At 45.3% G+C, this 17,747-nt stretch overlaps 1 protein-coding gene and 1 non-coding gene across 2 annotated transcripts in view; one reads left to right on the forward strand and one right to left on the reverse strand.

The window, feature by feature from the left end:
* LOC131846252 (prominin-like protein) overlaps window positions 1–17,747 on the forward strand; it is a 107,156-nt gene that overhangs the window by 65,340 nt on the left and 24,069 nt on the right. Inside the window, exons 2-13 of the mRNA XM_059195513.1 lie at window positions 4,046–4,184; window positions 5,578–5,703; window positions 6,405–6,592; window positions 7,928–8,092; window positions 8,724–8,845; window positions 9,069–9,092; window positions 10,240–10,405; window positions 10,993–11,159; window positions 11,877–11,989; window positions 12,920–13,024; window positions 13,564–13,705; window positions 16,121–16,327. Of these exons, the coding sequence (XP_059051496.1) occupies window positions 4,046–4,184; window positions 5,578–5,703; window positions 6,405–6,592; window positions 7,928–8,092; window positions 8,724–8,845; window positions 9,069–9,092; window positions 10,240–10,405; window positions 10,993–11,159; window positions 11,877–11,989; window positions 12,920–13,024; window positions 13,564–13,705; window positions 16,121–16,327 (1,664 nt within the window). The remainder of the gene's footprint in view (window positions 1–4,045; window positions 4,185–5,577; window positions 5,704–6,404; window positions 6,593–7,927; window positions 8,093–8,723; window positions 8,846–9,068; window positions 9,093–10,239; window positions 10,406–10,992; window positions 11,160–11,876; window positions 11,990–12,919; window positions 13,025–13,563; window positions 13,706–16,120; window positions 16,328–17,747) is intronic.
* On the reverse strand, window positions 3,116–3,187 carry Trnap-agg (transfer RNA proline (anticodon AGG)). Its single transcript has one exon. It is a non-coding gene; the product is annotated as a tRNA-Pro (tRNA).

The raw sequence follows: 17,747 nt of genomic DNA on the forward strand, positions 1-17,747 counted from the left end.
AATTCATCACCTCGAAAACGAGGTCTTTGATGTACACGCTAACGTAGACAATTATTAACACAAATATATTGGTACAAAAATGTCCATAAATAGTTAATGGCCGTGTGTGTATATAAGAGATTAGTCGGGAGCGACCGTGAGGTAGCAAGTGATTAATTAATTATTTTATTGACAAAAAAGTTAAAATTTATAATCGCAAATATATATATACACACACCGCACACTAGCACAGAAGAGAGGAGGCAGGCAGGCACTTATCAAAAAATGATGTTGGATAGTGATGCAAAAAAAATATACGAGTATGGGCGGTGTGGAAAAAACAAAGTATATTTTAAAATTTCATAGCGTTTTTTGACATCTTTTTAGCCTTGAAAAACGTTTTTTACGTAAAGATGCACGAAATAATTTCTTTATTATTATTTTTCTTTTATATTAATATAACGAAACAAAAATTGTTATAGCTCGGTCAGCCCGTCCAGTGGTTTGGGCTGTGCATTGATAGATCACTATGGCAGTCAGTCACCTTCGAGTTATATATATTTAGATATTAAAATATGAAATAGTTTCAATTACTATAAAAGATAATATTTTATTTCGATACAAAACTGGTGAAAATGTACTGAGTTCGTTTCGCGTTAGGTCAATAGCAATGGTGTCTCGAAGATGAGGTCATGATGTACAGGAACCACGCTCGAGGTGCCCCGTTACTGGCCGTGTGTGTATATATGTTTGCGATCACGGTCGCTACCTACTGTAGCTAGGGTTGCCAACATTTATTGACAAAAATAAAAACGTAATCGCAAATATATATATATATATATGGTTTGGATAGGAAAAATGAGGATATTTTAAAATTTCATGTTTTTTAGCTTTAAAAACGTTTTTTTTGTGTGCTAAATAATTTCTTTATTATTATTTTTCTTTTATATTAATATATGGACATCCATAAAATTGTTATATGGGGCCTGACCAAAGTAGATTTACTGATTTATTTAAGTCAAACAGAAATGTAAAAGGTTAATATAATAAGAGCACGGATTTTATGTCTGTGGAAAGAAAGAAAGAAAGAAAAAAAACACTAGAGCTGTGACAAATGTCGCAACTCACAATTGACATTTAACATTTCGTTCAGTAATTACAAATCGTTAAGTACCCATAATGAGTATTTTGTTTTACGCAACATAGTAAAGGTTGAAAATAAAGTATTTTTGCATACTTTATTTGTAAAAGTATAATGTTTTATTACCAAAAATAAAGTTAGGATACGTTATTACAAAGTATGGTTGCAAACCTGTACTTTTTTTTGTATGGATGATAATGGAATGGTGCACCCGCCTGCACTAACGATTTACGCTGGTGCCCCACCAGTGCAGGATGATACATGAGCATGTAAGATCAGTTAGGGATCATCATGAGAAATTCTCCAAGAGTTTATCATGATGGTATCCAGGGGGAACCCTGTGGAGGTCAAACTGACATGGTACATTGCTAGTAATGGTGTCAACAGCCCACTTACTAACAATCCACTTTCCTCCTAGTGTAGTCGTAGCTGTGGTGTCAAATTTGATTGTTCCCAAGTTACGTACCCACTTAGGGGGGTCATAAATTACGTTACCACTTAAGGGTGCGGGGGATGACTTGTTATGTATCTAAATATTAAAACATGCAATCTATACATCTATACATATAAATGAAATTGGTGTTTCTGTTTGTAATATTGAAATAACTTTTTTACTACATGCATATGAATATAAATGGTACATACACCAAAATAACATTTTTTATAATTTTTGTCTGTCTCTCTGTCGGTCTGTTTGTTCCGGCTAATCTTTGGAATGGCTGGCCCGATTTTAATGGGACTTTTTTGGCAGGTAGCTGATGTAATAAGGAGTAACTTAGGTTACTTTTATATTAGAAAAATAAAGTTAAATTAACACCAAAATAACATTTTATACAGTTTTTGTCTCTGTCTGTTTGTTCCGGCTAATCTCTGAAATGGCTGGACTGATTTTGACGGAACTTTTATTGGCAGGTAGTAGTAGGTAATATAATGAGTAAATTAGGCTACTTTTATTTTAGAAAAATAAAGTTAAATTCAGTTAGAAAATAATATAATATATGACATACTTTTGGGTAAATAGCTACATTTATAATTCAGATAGTCACATTACCCATTTTGTTTTATTCAAAGGATACTGACAAAATTATTTATAGCACCTATTATTAGATTTCCAGTTGGTTTGTGGCAAAATGGATGTTTTATGTCGGCACGCGGATTTTCTAAATTTAATACATTTACTAAAATTTATATTAACCTTACCAGAATACATATTTTAATGTACTAAAGTTAATATTGCCAAACTTACCAGATTTATTTTTTCTAATACTTGTTGTCGTTAGTTAATTTTAAACTTTCGTGTTTAATATACATTATTTAAATTATTAACCGGGTCTTAACACGAATAATTTTATGGCAAATAAAGGTATTTACCTCTCTCGACGTTTCGACTAGGTTGCACTAGCCGTGGTCACGAGCTGACTAAGTTAAGACCCGGTTAATAATTTAAAAAACTTGTTGTCGTTGTTTTCGATTTATAAGATATGTTTATAACTAGCTGTTCCCGCGACTTCGTCTACGTGGAATTTAAGTTTATTTTTCTAAAATAAAAGTAGCCTAAGTTACTCCTTATTACGTCAGCTACCTGCCAAAAAAGTCCCGTCAAAATCGGTCCCGCTATTTCAGAGATTAGCCGGAACAAACAGATAGACAAAAATTTTTGAAAATGTTATTTTGGTGTAGGTACCGTATTTATATTCATATGCATGTAGTAAAAAAACGGTTATTTCAATGTTACAAACAGACACTGCAATTTTATTTATATGTATAGATAATAATTGATTACAAGTCAATAGCCATATATATTTCAATAAAAGATTATAAGGTTATAATTAACAAGATATATAGACTTAAGTATAAAGATATGTACATATATACGTATTGTGGAGAAAATATTTATAAAAAAATTCTCAACAAAACTGTTAACCATGTTTTTGTTTTAAACTGTAATAAAGTAATAACAATAAAATAAAAGAAAAAAAAAAGCAAAAACTTATTGGGCTCGTCCGGGATTTGAACCCGGGACCTCTCGCACCCTAAGCGAAAATCATACCCCTAGACCAACGAGCCGCTTACGTGAGTTGTCGAAATTGTAAACTCGTTGCCGTGGAATGTCATTCACCGAGATTTGATGGTGACGTCAGTACTGATATGTTGATATCGTAAACTTATCATTGATAAATATGAAATTTTTTTTATGGATGATAATGAAATGGTGCACCCGTCTTCGCTAGCGGTTTACGCTGGCGAGGCACCAGTGTAGGATGATAAGTATGAGCTCAGGTCAGTTAGCCCATGTGTTTTCTGTGTATAATATATATGTATTTACGAAAAAATATCTATGTTTTTGTATCAGCTATCTAGTGCCCATAATACAAGCTAGTTTGTTCTAATTTTTGTTTGTTTAAGCTTTGTTTAATTCCGCTACAATTTGCATGTGTGAGACCACAAATATTCGGAGTGGAAACTTGACTACCGTTACGACCTTCTCTAATGGTGATCAAATTCCGACCGTTATGGAGTCTACACCGTGTCGTGTTTCGCCTCTGGACGAGGCATCATCAGGTGTTGAATAGAGTTCGGATATAGCTTGGAAGCCTAAAGCTGACTATTTGGGTACCAAACCGCAACATAATTCGACAACTCAACGCCCGAAGGTCGTAACGATAGTCAAGTTTCCACACTCAATGTTTGTGGTCTCACACATGTTAATTGTAGCGGAATTAAAATAATAGAAATCCATATAATATCCGATACAAACAATCATATTCATGAATACAAATATTTGTGCCGTGCGAGGAATCGAACCCGCGACCATCGGATAGTAAAGCGGTGTGCTAAACCACTAGACCACCGACGTCGTCATATATATATAATATTTATGTACGTCGTAGTAACTGATTGACACGTGTGTGCTGTTGTTCGCAGGCTTTGTGCACGTGTCGGACGGTAATCTGGAGCTGGCGCCGGTGAAAGATGAGTGGCGGACGCTGCTGGCGCACTACGCGGGGCCCACCGCCGTCATCGTGGTCGCTGCACTGTTCGCAGTGTCGCTACCACTCGCGGGGTAAGTGTTGATACCATTGTTTTTTTTTTTAATTTTGATCTAGCCTCAACTGGTGGGAAATGAAACGAGATCTAGGAACGTGCTTACCCAGAATAGAATAGAAAATACTTTATTCAAATAAACTTAATTTAATCACTTTTGAATAGTCATCACATTTTTTTTAATCTACCGTTCATTCGGAAAGCTGTCTCATCACAAGACAACCGAGCAAGAAACTTGTGTGTTCTTTTAACTTAACTTTTAACTCTCTTAAACTCTTTTAAATGATCCTTGTAAGTTCACATTTTACAAGTCCAAACGTGAATACAAACTACCAACCAGCACTAATTTATTACGGTCAAATATATAGACAATAAGATTAAATCAGTCGTAGTGATAAGAGCAGACCAGTCCCTACAAGCAGCGCTCGTAAGAACCAGAAGAAATCTATTCATCATAGACATGAAGTGGTATTGTTATTTAGTCAGTAATTTGTTTTATGGAAATTGCGTAAGGTTCTACCAACAAACTGCCAGAGTCTGTACTCAATTAATATTTCCTTTGTAAAAAAAGTCAAGCACCTGCGAGTACTCGGAAGAATAGTGGCAGAGGACTCTCATACTGGCCACCAGTCGTTAGTTAAAATATTTATTTATTAAAGGAAAACCAAGGCTGACTATACTTAAATAGAATCAATATAAACTGACAGGCTTTCACAAATAACAACAGACTCATTCTGTTAATTTTGACATCACTACGTATAAAGTCAACAACACATTATAAAGTTAACAGAGAATATGAAATTAATTAACAAGAGTACAGTAACAAATAGTGAATTTATACAAATATATACATATACATGATCTTCAATAATTAATTGTTATTTTTTTTTATTGGGTTGTTTGGGCTATTGTCAGATACCTGCACCTGTAGCACTGCGTCCTACATAGTGCTCGCGCTTTTTTAAAATTCATCAAAAAAAATTATTTAAAGAAGGGCTCACTTAGTTGCTGTCTCGCTGATTTAATATTATTACAAAATAGTCTATATAATAAGTTTTAGATTCTGTATATAATAATAATAATAATAATCTCAGGACAATTCACACAGCGCCATCTAGACCCAAGTTAAGCTAGCTAAAGCTTGTGTTATGGGTACTAGATAACTGATACAAATACATAGATTTTTTTGTAAATACATACATATTTTACATAGAAAACACCCAGATCGATACAAACAATCATACTCATGAATACAAATGTTTGTGCCGTGCGAGGAATCGAACCCGCGACCATCGGAAGTAAGGCGGTGTGCTAAGCGGCTACACCACCGAGGCAGTCTATTAAAATTTTATATGTGATAAAAATTGTAATTGTTTGTTAAAATTTTTTAATTGTAAAAATTGTTGTTTCAGTTTGTTCTGGTGTTGCTGCCACTGGTGCCGGTCGGGGCGGCGGCGGCGGCCGTTCGACCGCAAGTACGACGCGTGTCTTAAGGGTTTACTGGCCATCCTGCTCATAGCTCTGCTCACACTCTTCCTGTAAGTATATCTGTGTAGCTTCTTAAGTATCATGACTGATGACGTCATCAGATTTGGTAGTGACATTACTCTGCTTCTCGGCTGATAGGTTCTAATTGACGGTAGAATAAATACGATAAATGAAAATTATTATTAATGTAAGTACTTTAGAATAGTAAATACTCAAGTTTGTTATAATACAATCTTTTACCCGCCACTTCGCTCGCATAACTTCATTACTGGCTGCTAGAGAGCGCTGAAGTAGCAAAATGTTGATTTTTTTTATTATAAAAAATATTTGTTTTTTTAATAAAAATGTGTATCCTGTATTATCCATTCTAATAGCTCCAAGAACATGTGTACAAAATTTCATGATAATCGGTTCAGTAGTTTTTGCGTGAAAGCGTAACAAACATACCTACTTTCATACATTGACGAACTAAGATAATGAACATCAGGAACAACAGGTTACGTTTTATTTAAAAAAAAAGATATTTTTTTTTATAAAAATAAAAAAAAAAAAATATCAACCTTCTGCTACCTCAGCGCCATCTAGCAGTCAATGAAGTTACAAGCAATAGTGTATTCATCATATTGATTCATTTCTATTGTAATTATCTCCGATACTTATTTATTGGATTCAATGAGAGTGAAGCCCCGGGTAAGAGCTAGTAGTGTGAAAAATAAAAGTAAGTGATGCGATGCGGTGTGATGATGGTCAGGTTCGGCGTGGTGTGCGCGTTCGCCACGGAGTCCCAGCTGGAGTCCAGCGCGGCGGAGGTGGGCGGCGCGGTGCGAGCGGGGCTGCGGGACGCGCAGACATACATGAACGCCACGCAGCACCACGCGCACTGGCTGCTCGTGGTCAACTACGCACAGCTCGAGAGGAAGCTGAACGGACTCCTCACAGGTACACTGGCGCTGCTCGTGGTCAACTACGCACAGCTCGAGAGGAAGCTGAACGGACTCCTCACAGGTACACTGGCGCTGCTCGTGGTCAACTACGCACAGCTCGAGAGGAAGCTGAACGGACTCCTCACAGGTACACTGGCGCTGCTCGTGGTCAACTACGCACAGCTCGAGAGGAAGCTGAACGGACTCCTCACAGGTACACTGGCGCTGCTCGTGGTCAACTACGCACAGCTCGAGAGGAAGCTGAACGGACTCCTCACAGGTACACTGGCGCTGCTCGTGGTCAACTACGCACAGCTCGAGCGGAAGCTGAACGGACTCCTCACAGGTACACTGGCGCTGCTCGTGGTCAACTACGCACAGCTCGAGAGGAAGCTGAACGGACTCCTCACAGGTACACTGGCGCTGCTCGTGGTCAACTACGCACAGCTCGAGCGGAAGCTGAACGGACTCCTCACAGGTATACTAGCGCAGGACTCACTCACATCTGATGCAGAGAAAACAGAATTGAAGAGGAAACGCCACTACACATCCATTTCGTTTACGTATGAGTGCTACAACCACATGTAGCACTCATACGTAAACGAAATATCTCCTTTGGAAAGTTTACATTTTATCCTAAGGAGGTAAAAATTATCGCTCCTAATATCCTTTAATTGCGAGAATGTTGGTTGGTCTATACCGGACCGTAGTTATAGATATGTTTCTTCCGGCCGGCCACCGTTTGTATATTACAATCAGTCGCCAAAATACAACCGTGAAGACACAACGTGGTTTTATTTAAATTTAAAAACAAAATTACACTTCTCCCAAGGCAAACAGAAAGTAGTTTTAACACAATCAACACTTGTGGTATCCACCCAGTCCCAACTAAATCCGGGATAAAACCACCAATTCTCATAATATCCACAATTAAATTTCTCTCATTTATTTGATAATAATCGCTCCAACCTTCAATTCTCGCTACGTCAGTTCAATACATACATCAGTCTACTTGTCAAAGTCACAAGGATTATATAGAGTCCGCCCTCTGACGTTCTGTTTCAGCTTATACAGAATGCCTTAGATAAATTTAAATTAAAATTAAAAAAAAATTATACATGTAGGACTTTTTAGCCGCTTATGAACGTCCATTTTTTATATTATAATTTTTTTCCTACCGTCCAGTTCAGTATATACTCGTAGATCCAATTGAGAAGAACTGGCAAGAAACTCAATAGAATTATTTTCTTAATCTATTAAAGAAACATGAATCGACTATGTGTGCTAACTTTATATATTTTTTTATTAATACTCATATGATAGTGTGTAGTAATTAGTTTTGTTGCGTCAGGCGCGGGCATGGCGGTGTCGGTGCAGCTGGGCGAGTTCTCCAACGCTGTGTCGGTGACCACCCTCAACAAGATGGTGCAGCAGCTGGACGGCGTGCAGGCAGACCTGCAAAAAGTCCAACAGCTCACGTCCACGCTGCGGTTCAAGGCCGAGCAGCTCAACACTGGTAACACCCTCACACTGACTTACATTGCTGTGTTAACTTTCTTTTTTATAGTATACTAGCTACTCGCCCGGGCTTCGCATGGGTGTGTGTATTATACATATAAACCTTCCTCTTGAATCACTCTATCTATTAAAAAAATCTCTTCAAAATCCATTGCGTAGTTTTAAAGATTTAAGCGTACATAGGGACGGACAGACAGCGACCGCGATTTATTTTATACTATGTAATGACTAGCAGACTCGGCCTCGCGTTGCTGCGACTAAGGTTCTTGAATAAAATAATATTGCGACTATAAATTGAGATGTAAGCTATCCTATCTTTCAAGTTGTATCAAATTGCACACAATGTGCAAATCAAATTTGCAATCGGTTCAGTAGTTTAGGAGTCCATCGCGGACAAATAACGTGACACGTAATTTTTATATATAAAGATTGTCTATATAAGACAATACTAATTCATACATCCATTTCCTATTGCTCGCTGTTTCGACATGACATTTAAAAATACATACAACCCTAAATTTTCACCCTTCTATCACCAACCCCTATTTTTTAATAGGGATTTTAATTTATATGCCAAAACATCGATTGTTGGATCAGATAGTTATATATATAAATGTGATGCTGTACAGGTCTTCGGAAGGTGAAACTGAAGCTGCTGACGACGCTGGCTCACTGCGAGATGCCGCCCTGCATCAATCTGCAGCGGAAACATCGCATCGGGGAATTGAACACTGAAATACAGTACAGCCAGGTGCGTATTTGTAGCTCTTGTCGCTATAATAATAAGGTTCATTATTGCATGACTCTACTCAAATATTGGGTAGCTTTTTTAACGGATGGTATAGAATAGAAAATCATTTATTCAAATAAACTTACATTGAAGCACTTTTGATTATACATTATTCTATTGATAGAATTTTTAATTAAAAATTTTGTTATTGTTACACTTGTGATTTCACGCATACTCGGATTAGATGCTCGACAAATATTTTCCAACGGTAAGTCTCTTATATTTATATGAAATAGAAGTAATCTTTCGGCCTCGGTCTCGGTGGTCGCGGGTTCGATTCCTCGCACGGCACAAGCATTTGTATTCATGTGTATGATTGTTTGTATCTGTTTGGGTGTTTTTTATGTATATTATGTATGTATTTACGATACATAAATATATCTATGTATTCAACAGTTATCTAGTACCCAAAACACAAGCTTTAGCTAGCTTAATTTGGGTCTAGATGGCGCTGTGTGAAATGTTCTGAGAGTATTATTTATTCTTTTTTATTCTACCACACATTCGGAACGCAGACTCATTACAAGAAGAATGAGCGAGAAACTTGCATGTTGCACAGAATTACATTTTTGAGAATTTTTCGTGAATACAAACTGCTAAATTTAAATATAAGTAGATATATATTAACACAAATAATACAATTTACAATGAATACAGTTGATATATCCTTCTATAAAAGAACGGGTTTTTTACTACATACAGATACATATAATTTAAACACAAAAAAAATATATATTAAATAAGATCTAGGATACACAAATATAAATATATATAGAATGAATTACAATATTCAATGTTCACAAAAACCGAAATCAGTTACAATAACAGTATCAAAATAAAAAAAAAAAAAATAAAAAAAAATAAAAGAAAAACCAATCCGTGTCACCGCTCATAATCACAGTATGTAATAGGGGCATGGCACCCATGAGACTATGATACACGTATGTTATGTTATTATTCACTTTCTCAATTACTTAAAATTTGTTTTTCCAGTAAATATACATTTTACAATCAAGTGCAGAGAATCTGAAACCTCCTCTAAAAAATACAGTTTTATGCCGCAATGCGATTTTGTCGCTTCTATTGTTCCGACTATATCTTTCATCCACGTAATTTTATATACAAATATTCGTTCCATACGACTTTATGTATAAGACTTGCTAGATGTAGTTCTCTACGATAAGACATCTTCAATATACCTTTATCATTTAATATTGGTGTAATTCGACTGCGCATACGTCATAGCAGAATCTATATTACAATCTTCACGAATATAGCTTATTCCTTTTTAAAAGGCTTCTTATAACACACTTAATATGACGGTGTCGTCATCAGATGCCGGACGTGTCGTCCAGATGCCGGACGTGTCGGAGCTGCTGAACAACGTGACGTCGCTGCTGAACAGCCACATCAAGGAGGAGGTGGCGGAGGGGTACCGCGTGTTCCGCGACATCCAGCGCGGCATACAGCGCTCCGTCGACGAACACATCCCCGGCGTGCAGCAGGCCGTCACTGACACTGGTACCGACCCCACGCACGCACACACACACACACACACACACACACACACACACACACACACACACAAATTCAAAAAGTAAAAATTATAATATAAAAAATTTGACGTTGATAAGCGGCTGCAATGTCCTACATGAATCATGATTTTTATGATTCATGTAGGACATTTTAGCCGCTTATGAACGTAAATTTTTTTTATATTATAATTTTTTACCCTACCGTCCAGATCAGTATATAGATCCAATTGAGAAGAACTGGCAAGAAGCTCAATTGAATTTTTTAAAAGTTACCTTATTTACAATGTATATTTATATAGGAAATTCTCTGCATAAACAACTATTGGCATGCACGCTCGTCGTTCAAGTAATCGTTTAGTGAGTATAGGCTTTGCTCAGTAAATATGATTTAACAGATGTTTTGAATTTATTTAAGCGTAATTCCAGTATATCTTTTGGTATCTTATTGTAAATGTTTATACCTATTCCACACTACTTTACAAGTTCGTTTGTAAATGTCGTATCTCATAAAGGGATGTAGTAAGTCGCAAACAGTACCGATAGTAACGTAACGTTAATTATACTGTGCCGCAGGTGTAAAGTTGGCGGAGCTCGCGACGCAGATCACGTGGCGCGCGGGCAACGTGAGCGAGACCCTGCGGCTGCACGAGCATGACGCCGTCATACTGCAGGACGCCGTGCGGCGGTACGCGCCCTACCGCCGCTACGTGGGGCTCGGGACCGCCTCCGCGCTGCTGCTCGTCAGTATCCGAGATCCGCACTTTACAGACACGCAATGCCACGACACTTCGACTATATGCAAAGCTTCACACCTCTACCTATAAAATATGCATAATTAATATGAAAAAAAAACAGAGAACATCCAGACCCATAGAATGATGATGATTATGAATAATACGAGAATGATGAATGATATGAGAATGACTTCTTTCACGTGTAAATCAATGTGTTTTTATAAATATTGATTACGACGTGTCATTATAGTGAAATCATGAAACATGTGTGTAAATCTAGCTTTACAGTGTAAATCCTGTAACAGCACGCTCCAGTAGTACTCGTTCAGTTCTATTTACGTACAGTTTTAAAGGGTAACACCGGCTCTGTAGCGTCAGCAGATACATTTATTGACGACCTCGATGGTCTAGCGGTCTAGCACACCGCTTTACGACCGATGGTCGCGGGTTCGATTTCTCGCACGGCACAAACATTTGTATTCACGAGTATGATTGTTTGTATCGGTCTGGATATTTTCTATGTATTATATATATGTATTTACGAAAAAAAAATCTATGTAATTGTATCAGTTGTCTAGGACCCATAACACAAGCTGTAGCTAGCTTAACTTGGGTCTAGATGGCGCTGTGTGATTTGTCCTGAGATTATTATTATTATAATTATTCTTCACAGCATCGTCATAGCCACGACGAATCAACCGAAGTGTATAACTGTGTTTACAGATAACGTGCGTGATGGCGTGGGGGCTGATGTGCGGCGTGTGCGGCAAACGGCCAGACGTATACGGCGCCGCCGACTGCTGCAACAAGGGCCAAGGGTCCAACTGCCTCCTCTGGTACGTACATCGCACACTACACACTACACTACACACGCGGGTCCGACTGCCTCCTCTGGTACGTACATCGCACACTACACACGCGGGTCCGACTGCCTCCTCTGGTACGTACACCGCACACTACACACGCGGGTCCGACTGCCTCCTCTGGTACGTACATCGCACACTACACACGCGGGTCCGACTGCCTCCTCTGGTACGTACATCGCACACTACACACGCGGGTCCGACTGCCTCCTCTGGTACGTACATCGCACACTACACACGCGCGTCCGACTGCCTCCTCTGGTACGTACATCGCACACTACACACGCGGGTCCGACTGCCTCCTCTGGTACGTACATCGCACACTACACACGCGCGTCCGACTGCCTCCTCTGGTACGTACATCGCACACTACACACGCCGGTCCGACTGCCTCCTCTGGTACGTACATCGCACACTACACACGCGGGTCCGACTGCCTCCTCTGGTACGTACATCGCACACTACACACGCGGGTCCGACTGCCTCCTCTGGTACGTACATCGCACACTACACACGCGGGTCCGACTGCCTCCTCTGGTACGTACATCGCACACTACACACGCCGGTCCGACTGCCTCCTCTGGTACGTACATCGCACACTACACACGCCGGTCCGACTGCCTCCTCTGGTACGTACATCGCACACTACACACGCGGGTCCGACTGCCTCCTCTGGTACGTACATCGCACACTACACACGCCGGTCCGACTGCCTCCTCTGGTACGTACATCGCACACTACACACGCCGGTCCGACTGCCTCCTCTGGTACGTACACCGCACACTACACACGGCGCACTTTATATTACGTTAAGAATTACTTATATGTGTAATTCTAGAATTTTGAATACATATTATATGTTTGCCTATTTCTTAGTGTATGACGTGTTTGTTGGTGTTACAGCGGCATGGTGATAATATTCGTGTTGGGCGGCGTGGTGACGGTGGTGATGCTGGTGTACTTCGTGGTCGGCGTCACCGCGCAGCGCTTCGTCTGCGATCCACTCACGTCAGTATATATTGCTGTATCTTTATTACCCTTATTAACATCTATACTACTTGCGTATGGGCTATGCAAATACATTACGTTACGCATTTAACACTTTCAAAATCGGTTCAATAGACCCATAGATTCAATCTAGCAATCTTTGCCTGTTAATAATATTAGTAAAGACTAGCTGTTACCCGTGACTTCGTTTACGTAGAATTTAAGTAACTGTTATTAAAATAAAAAATATCTCAAAATAAAAGTGGCCTAATTTACTTCTTATGATATTTTGGAGTGAAAGTCCCTCCAAAATCGTTCGAGCCGTTTCAGAGATTATTAAGAACAGACAGAGAGATATTTTTAGATCGTTTTGCTTTATGTATATACCTTAATTCTTGCATACGTATTTAGTAAAGCTCTTAAATTTAAATTATAAACGAAAATTTAAATATTATTTATTTATATTCGAAGTCTGTTGTACTTCATCGTTGTCATATGCGGTTCCCACATTCCGCCAATTTGTTATCTGTCTTATGTGACATGAGAATATTAATGTGTAGGGAGCCGCGCGGCAATCGGCTATTCGCGGATGTGGAGCGGTTCGTGGAGCTGGAGCGAGCCATCTACAACGACTCCGCCGACGGTAGCTTCAACCTGACCACCGTCATCACGCGTTGCCACAACAATCTCACCATCTTCGAGGTAACGTTTACAGTAGTGGTAGTGAAGGTGTAATTGTAGATCTATTACACACTGAGAGTAAACAACGATAAAAATATTTTTCTCCTTATTTTAGGAGTTGAGATTTTATTAAATTGGGATGAAACTATTTTTTTTGATTGCGCATCATACGCTGTCTAGTCTCCAGTGGAGCTTCCGTTATAGGTATATAGGTAATTCGGCACCAGGTAGACCGGGCATCGTTTGCAGTGAAGCGTGTGTGTTGTATGTGTGTACAGACGCTGGAGCTGCGGCGCGCGGTGGACGCGGGCGCGTGGCGGGCGGGGGGGCGTCGTGTGTAGTGAGGCGTGTGTTGTATGTGTGTACAGACGCTGGAGCTGCGGCGCGCGGTGGACGCGGGCGCGTGGCGGGCGGGGGGGCGTGTGTAGTGAGGCGTGTGTTGTATGTGTGTACAGACGCTGGAGCTGCGGCGCGCGGTGGACGCGGGCGCGTGGCGGGCGGGGGGGCGTCGTGTGTAGTGAGGCGTGTGTTGTATGTGTGTACAGACGCTGGAGCTGCGGCGCGCGGTGGACGCGGGCGCGTGGCGGGCGGGGGGGCGTCGTGTGTAGTGAGGCGTGTGTTGTATGTGTGTACAGACGCTGGAGCTGCGGCGCGCGGTGGACGCGGGCGCGTGGCGGGCGGGGGGGCGTCGTGTGTAGTGAGGCGTGTGTTGTATGTGTGTACAGACGCTGGAGCTGCGGCGCGCGGTGGACGCGGGCGCGTGGCGGGCGGGGGGGCGTCGTGTGTAGTGAGGCGTGTGTTGTATGTGTGTACAGACGCTGGAGCTGCGGCGCGCGGTGGACGCGGGCGCGTGGCCGGGCGGGGGGGCGTCGTGTGTAGTGAGGCGTGTGTTGTATGTGTGTACAGACGCTGGAGCTGCGGCGCGCGGTGGACGCGGGCGCGTGGCGGGCGGGGGGCGTCGTGTGTAGTGAGGCGTGTGTTGTATGTGTGTACAGACGCTGGAGCTGCGGCGCGCGGTGGACGCGGGCGCGTGGCGGGCGGGGGGGCGTCGTGTGTAGTGAGGCGTGTGTTGTATGTGTGTACAGACGCTGGAGCTGCGGCGCGCGGTGGACGCGGGCGCGTGGCGGGCGGGGGGGCGTCGTGTGTAGTGAGGCGTGTGTTGTATGTGTGTACAGACGCTGGAGCTGCGGCGCGCGGTGGACGCGGGCGCGTGGCGGGCGGGGGGCGTCGTGTGTAGTGAGGCGTGTGTTGTATGTGTGTACAGACGCTGGAGCTGCGGCGAGTAAGGACGCGGGACCGCAGTGGCGGCGCGGGCGCGTCGTGTGTAGCGAGGCGTGTGTTGTATGTGTGTACAGACGCTGGAGCGGCGGCGCGCGGTGGCCGCGGGCGCGTGGCGGGCGGGGGGGCGTCGTGTGTAGTGAGGCGTGTGTTGTATGTGTGTACAGACGCTGGAGCTGCGGCGCGCGGTGGACGCGGGCGCGTGGCGGGCGGGGGGGCGTCGTGTGTGTAGTGAGGCGTGTGTTGTATGTGTGTACAGACGCTGGAGCTGCGGCGCGCGGTGGACGCGGGCGCGTGGCGGGCGGGGGGCGTCGTGTGTAGTGAGGCGTGTTTTGTATGTGTGTACAGACGCTGGAGCTGCGGCGCGCGGTGGACGCGGGCGCGTGGCGGGCGGGGGGGCGTCGTGTGTAGTGAGGCGTGTGTTGTATGTGTGTACAGACGCTGGAGCTGCGGCGCGCGGTGGACGCGGGCGCGTGGCGGGCGGGGGGCGTCGTGTGTAGTGAGGCGTGTGTTGTATGTGTGTACAGACGCTGGAGCTGCGGCGCGCGGTGGACGCGGGCGCGTGGCGGGCGGGGGGGCGTCGTGTGTAGTGTGAGGCGTGTGTTGTATGTGTGTACAGACGCTGGAGCTGCGGCGCGCGGTGGACGCGGGCGCGTGGCGGGCGGGGGGCGTCGTGTGTAGTGAGGCGTGTGTTGTATGTGTGTACAGACGCTGGAGCTGCGGCGCGCGGTGGACGCGGGCGCGTGGCGGGCGGGGGGGCGTCGTGTGTAGTGAGGCGTGTGTTGTATGTGTGTACAGACGCTGGAGCTGCGGCGCGCGGTGGACGCGGGCGCGGGGCGGGCGGGGGGGCGTCGTGTGTAGTGAGGCGTGTGTTGTATGTGTGTACAGACGCTGGAGCTGCGGCGCGCGGTGGACGCGGGCGCGTGGCGGGCGGGGGGGCGTCGTGTGTAGTGAGGCGTGTGTTGTATGTGTGTACAGACGCTGGAGCTGCGGCGCGCGGTGGACGCGGGCGCGTGGCGGGCGGGGGGGCGTCGTGTGTAGTGAGGCGTGTGTTGTATGTGTGTACAGACGCTGGAGCTGCGGCGCGCGGTGGACGCGGGCGCGTGGCGGGCGGGGGGGCGTCGTGTGTAGTGAGGCGTGTGTTGTATGTGTGTACAGACGCTGGAGCTGCGGCGCGCGGTGGACGCGGGCGCGTGGCGGGCGCGGGCGGCGGAGGCGGTGCGGCGGCGCGCGGCGGGGCTGCGGCCCGCGTTCCCCGCGGCGCGCGCCCCCCTCACCATCCTCAAGGACAGCGCCAAGCAGAAGCTGCGCCAGCTCGCCGACACCGGCCTCTCGGACTTCGACTTCGACCGCATCCTCTCCGCGGTCAGTGACCCCACACTTTACTCTGCTCGGCTGCGGCCCCCCTCACCATCCTCAAGGACAGCGCCAAGCAGAAGCTGCGCCAGCTCGCCGACACCGGCCTCTCGGACTTCGACTTCGACCGCATCCTCTCCGCGGTCAGTGACCCCACACTTTACTCTGCTCGGCTGCGGCCCCCCTCACCATCCTCAAGGACAGCGCCAAGCAGAAGCTGCGCCAGCTCGCCGACACCGGCCTCTCGGACTTCGACTTCGACCGCATCCTCTCCGCGGTCAGTGACCCCACACTTTACTCTGCTCGGCTGCGGCCCCCCTCACCATCCTCAAGGACAGCGCCAAGCAGAAGCTGCGCCAGCTCGCCGACACCGGCCTCTCGGACTTCGACTTCGACCGCATCCTCTCCGCGGTCAGTGACCCCACACTTTACTCTGCTCGGCTGCGGCCCCCCTCACCATCCTCAAGGACAGCGCCAAGCAGAAGCTGCGCCAGCTCGCCGACACCGGCCTCTCGGACTTCGACTTCGACCGCATCCTCTCCGCGGTCAGTGACCCCACACTTTACTCTGCTCGGCTGGGGCCCCCCTCACCATCCTCAAGGACAGCGCCAAGCAGAAGCTGCGCCAGCTCGCCGACACCGGCCTCTCGGACTTCGACTTCGACCGCATCCTCTCCGCGGTCAGTGACCCCACACTTTACTCTGCTCGGCTGCGGCCCCCCTCACCATCCTCAAGGACAGCGCCAAGCAGAAGCTGCGCCAGCTCGCCGACACCGGCCTCTCAGACTTCGACTTCGACCGCATCCTCTCCGCGGTCAGTGACCCCACACTTTACTCTGCTCGGCTGCGGCCCCCCTCACCATCCTCAAGGACAGCGCCAAGCAGAAGCTGCGCCAGCTCGCCGACACCGGCCTCTCGGACTTCGACTTCGACCGCATCCTCTCCGCGGTCAGTGACCCCACACTTTACTCTGCTCGGCTGCGGCCCCCCTCACCATCCTCAAGGACAGCGCCAAGCAGAAGCTGCGCCAGCTCGCCGACACCGGCCTCTCGGACTTCGACTTCGACCGCATCCTCTCCGCGGTCAGTGACCCCACACTTTACTCTGCTCGGCTGCGGCCCCCCTCACCATCCTCAAGGACAGCGCCAAGCAGAAGCTGCGCCAGCTCGCCGACACCGGCCTCTCGGACTTCGACTTCGACCGCATCCTCTCCGCGGTCAGTGACCCCACACTTTACTCTGCTCGGCTGCGGCCCCCCTCACCATCCTCAAGGACAGCGCCAAGCAGAAGCTGCGCCAGCTCGCCGACACCGGCCTCTCGGACTTCGACTTCGACCGCATCCTCTCCGCGGTCAGTGACCCCACACTTTACTCTGCTCGGCTGCGGCCCCCTCACCATCCTCAAGGACAGCGCCAAGCAGAAGCTGCGCC

Source organism: Achroia grisella, unplaced genomic scaffold, assembly GCF_030625045.1.
Source record: "Achroia grisella isolate CSIRO2021 unplaced genomic scaffold, CSIRO_AGI_Agris_v1 utg509, whole genome shotgun sequence".
Classification (NCBI taxonomy): Eukaryota; Metazoa; Arthropoda; class Insecta; order Lepidoptera; family Pyralidae; genus Achroia; species Achroia grisella.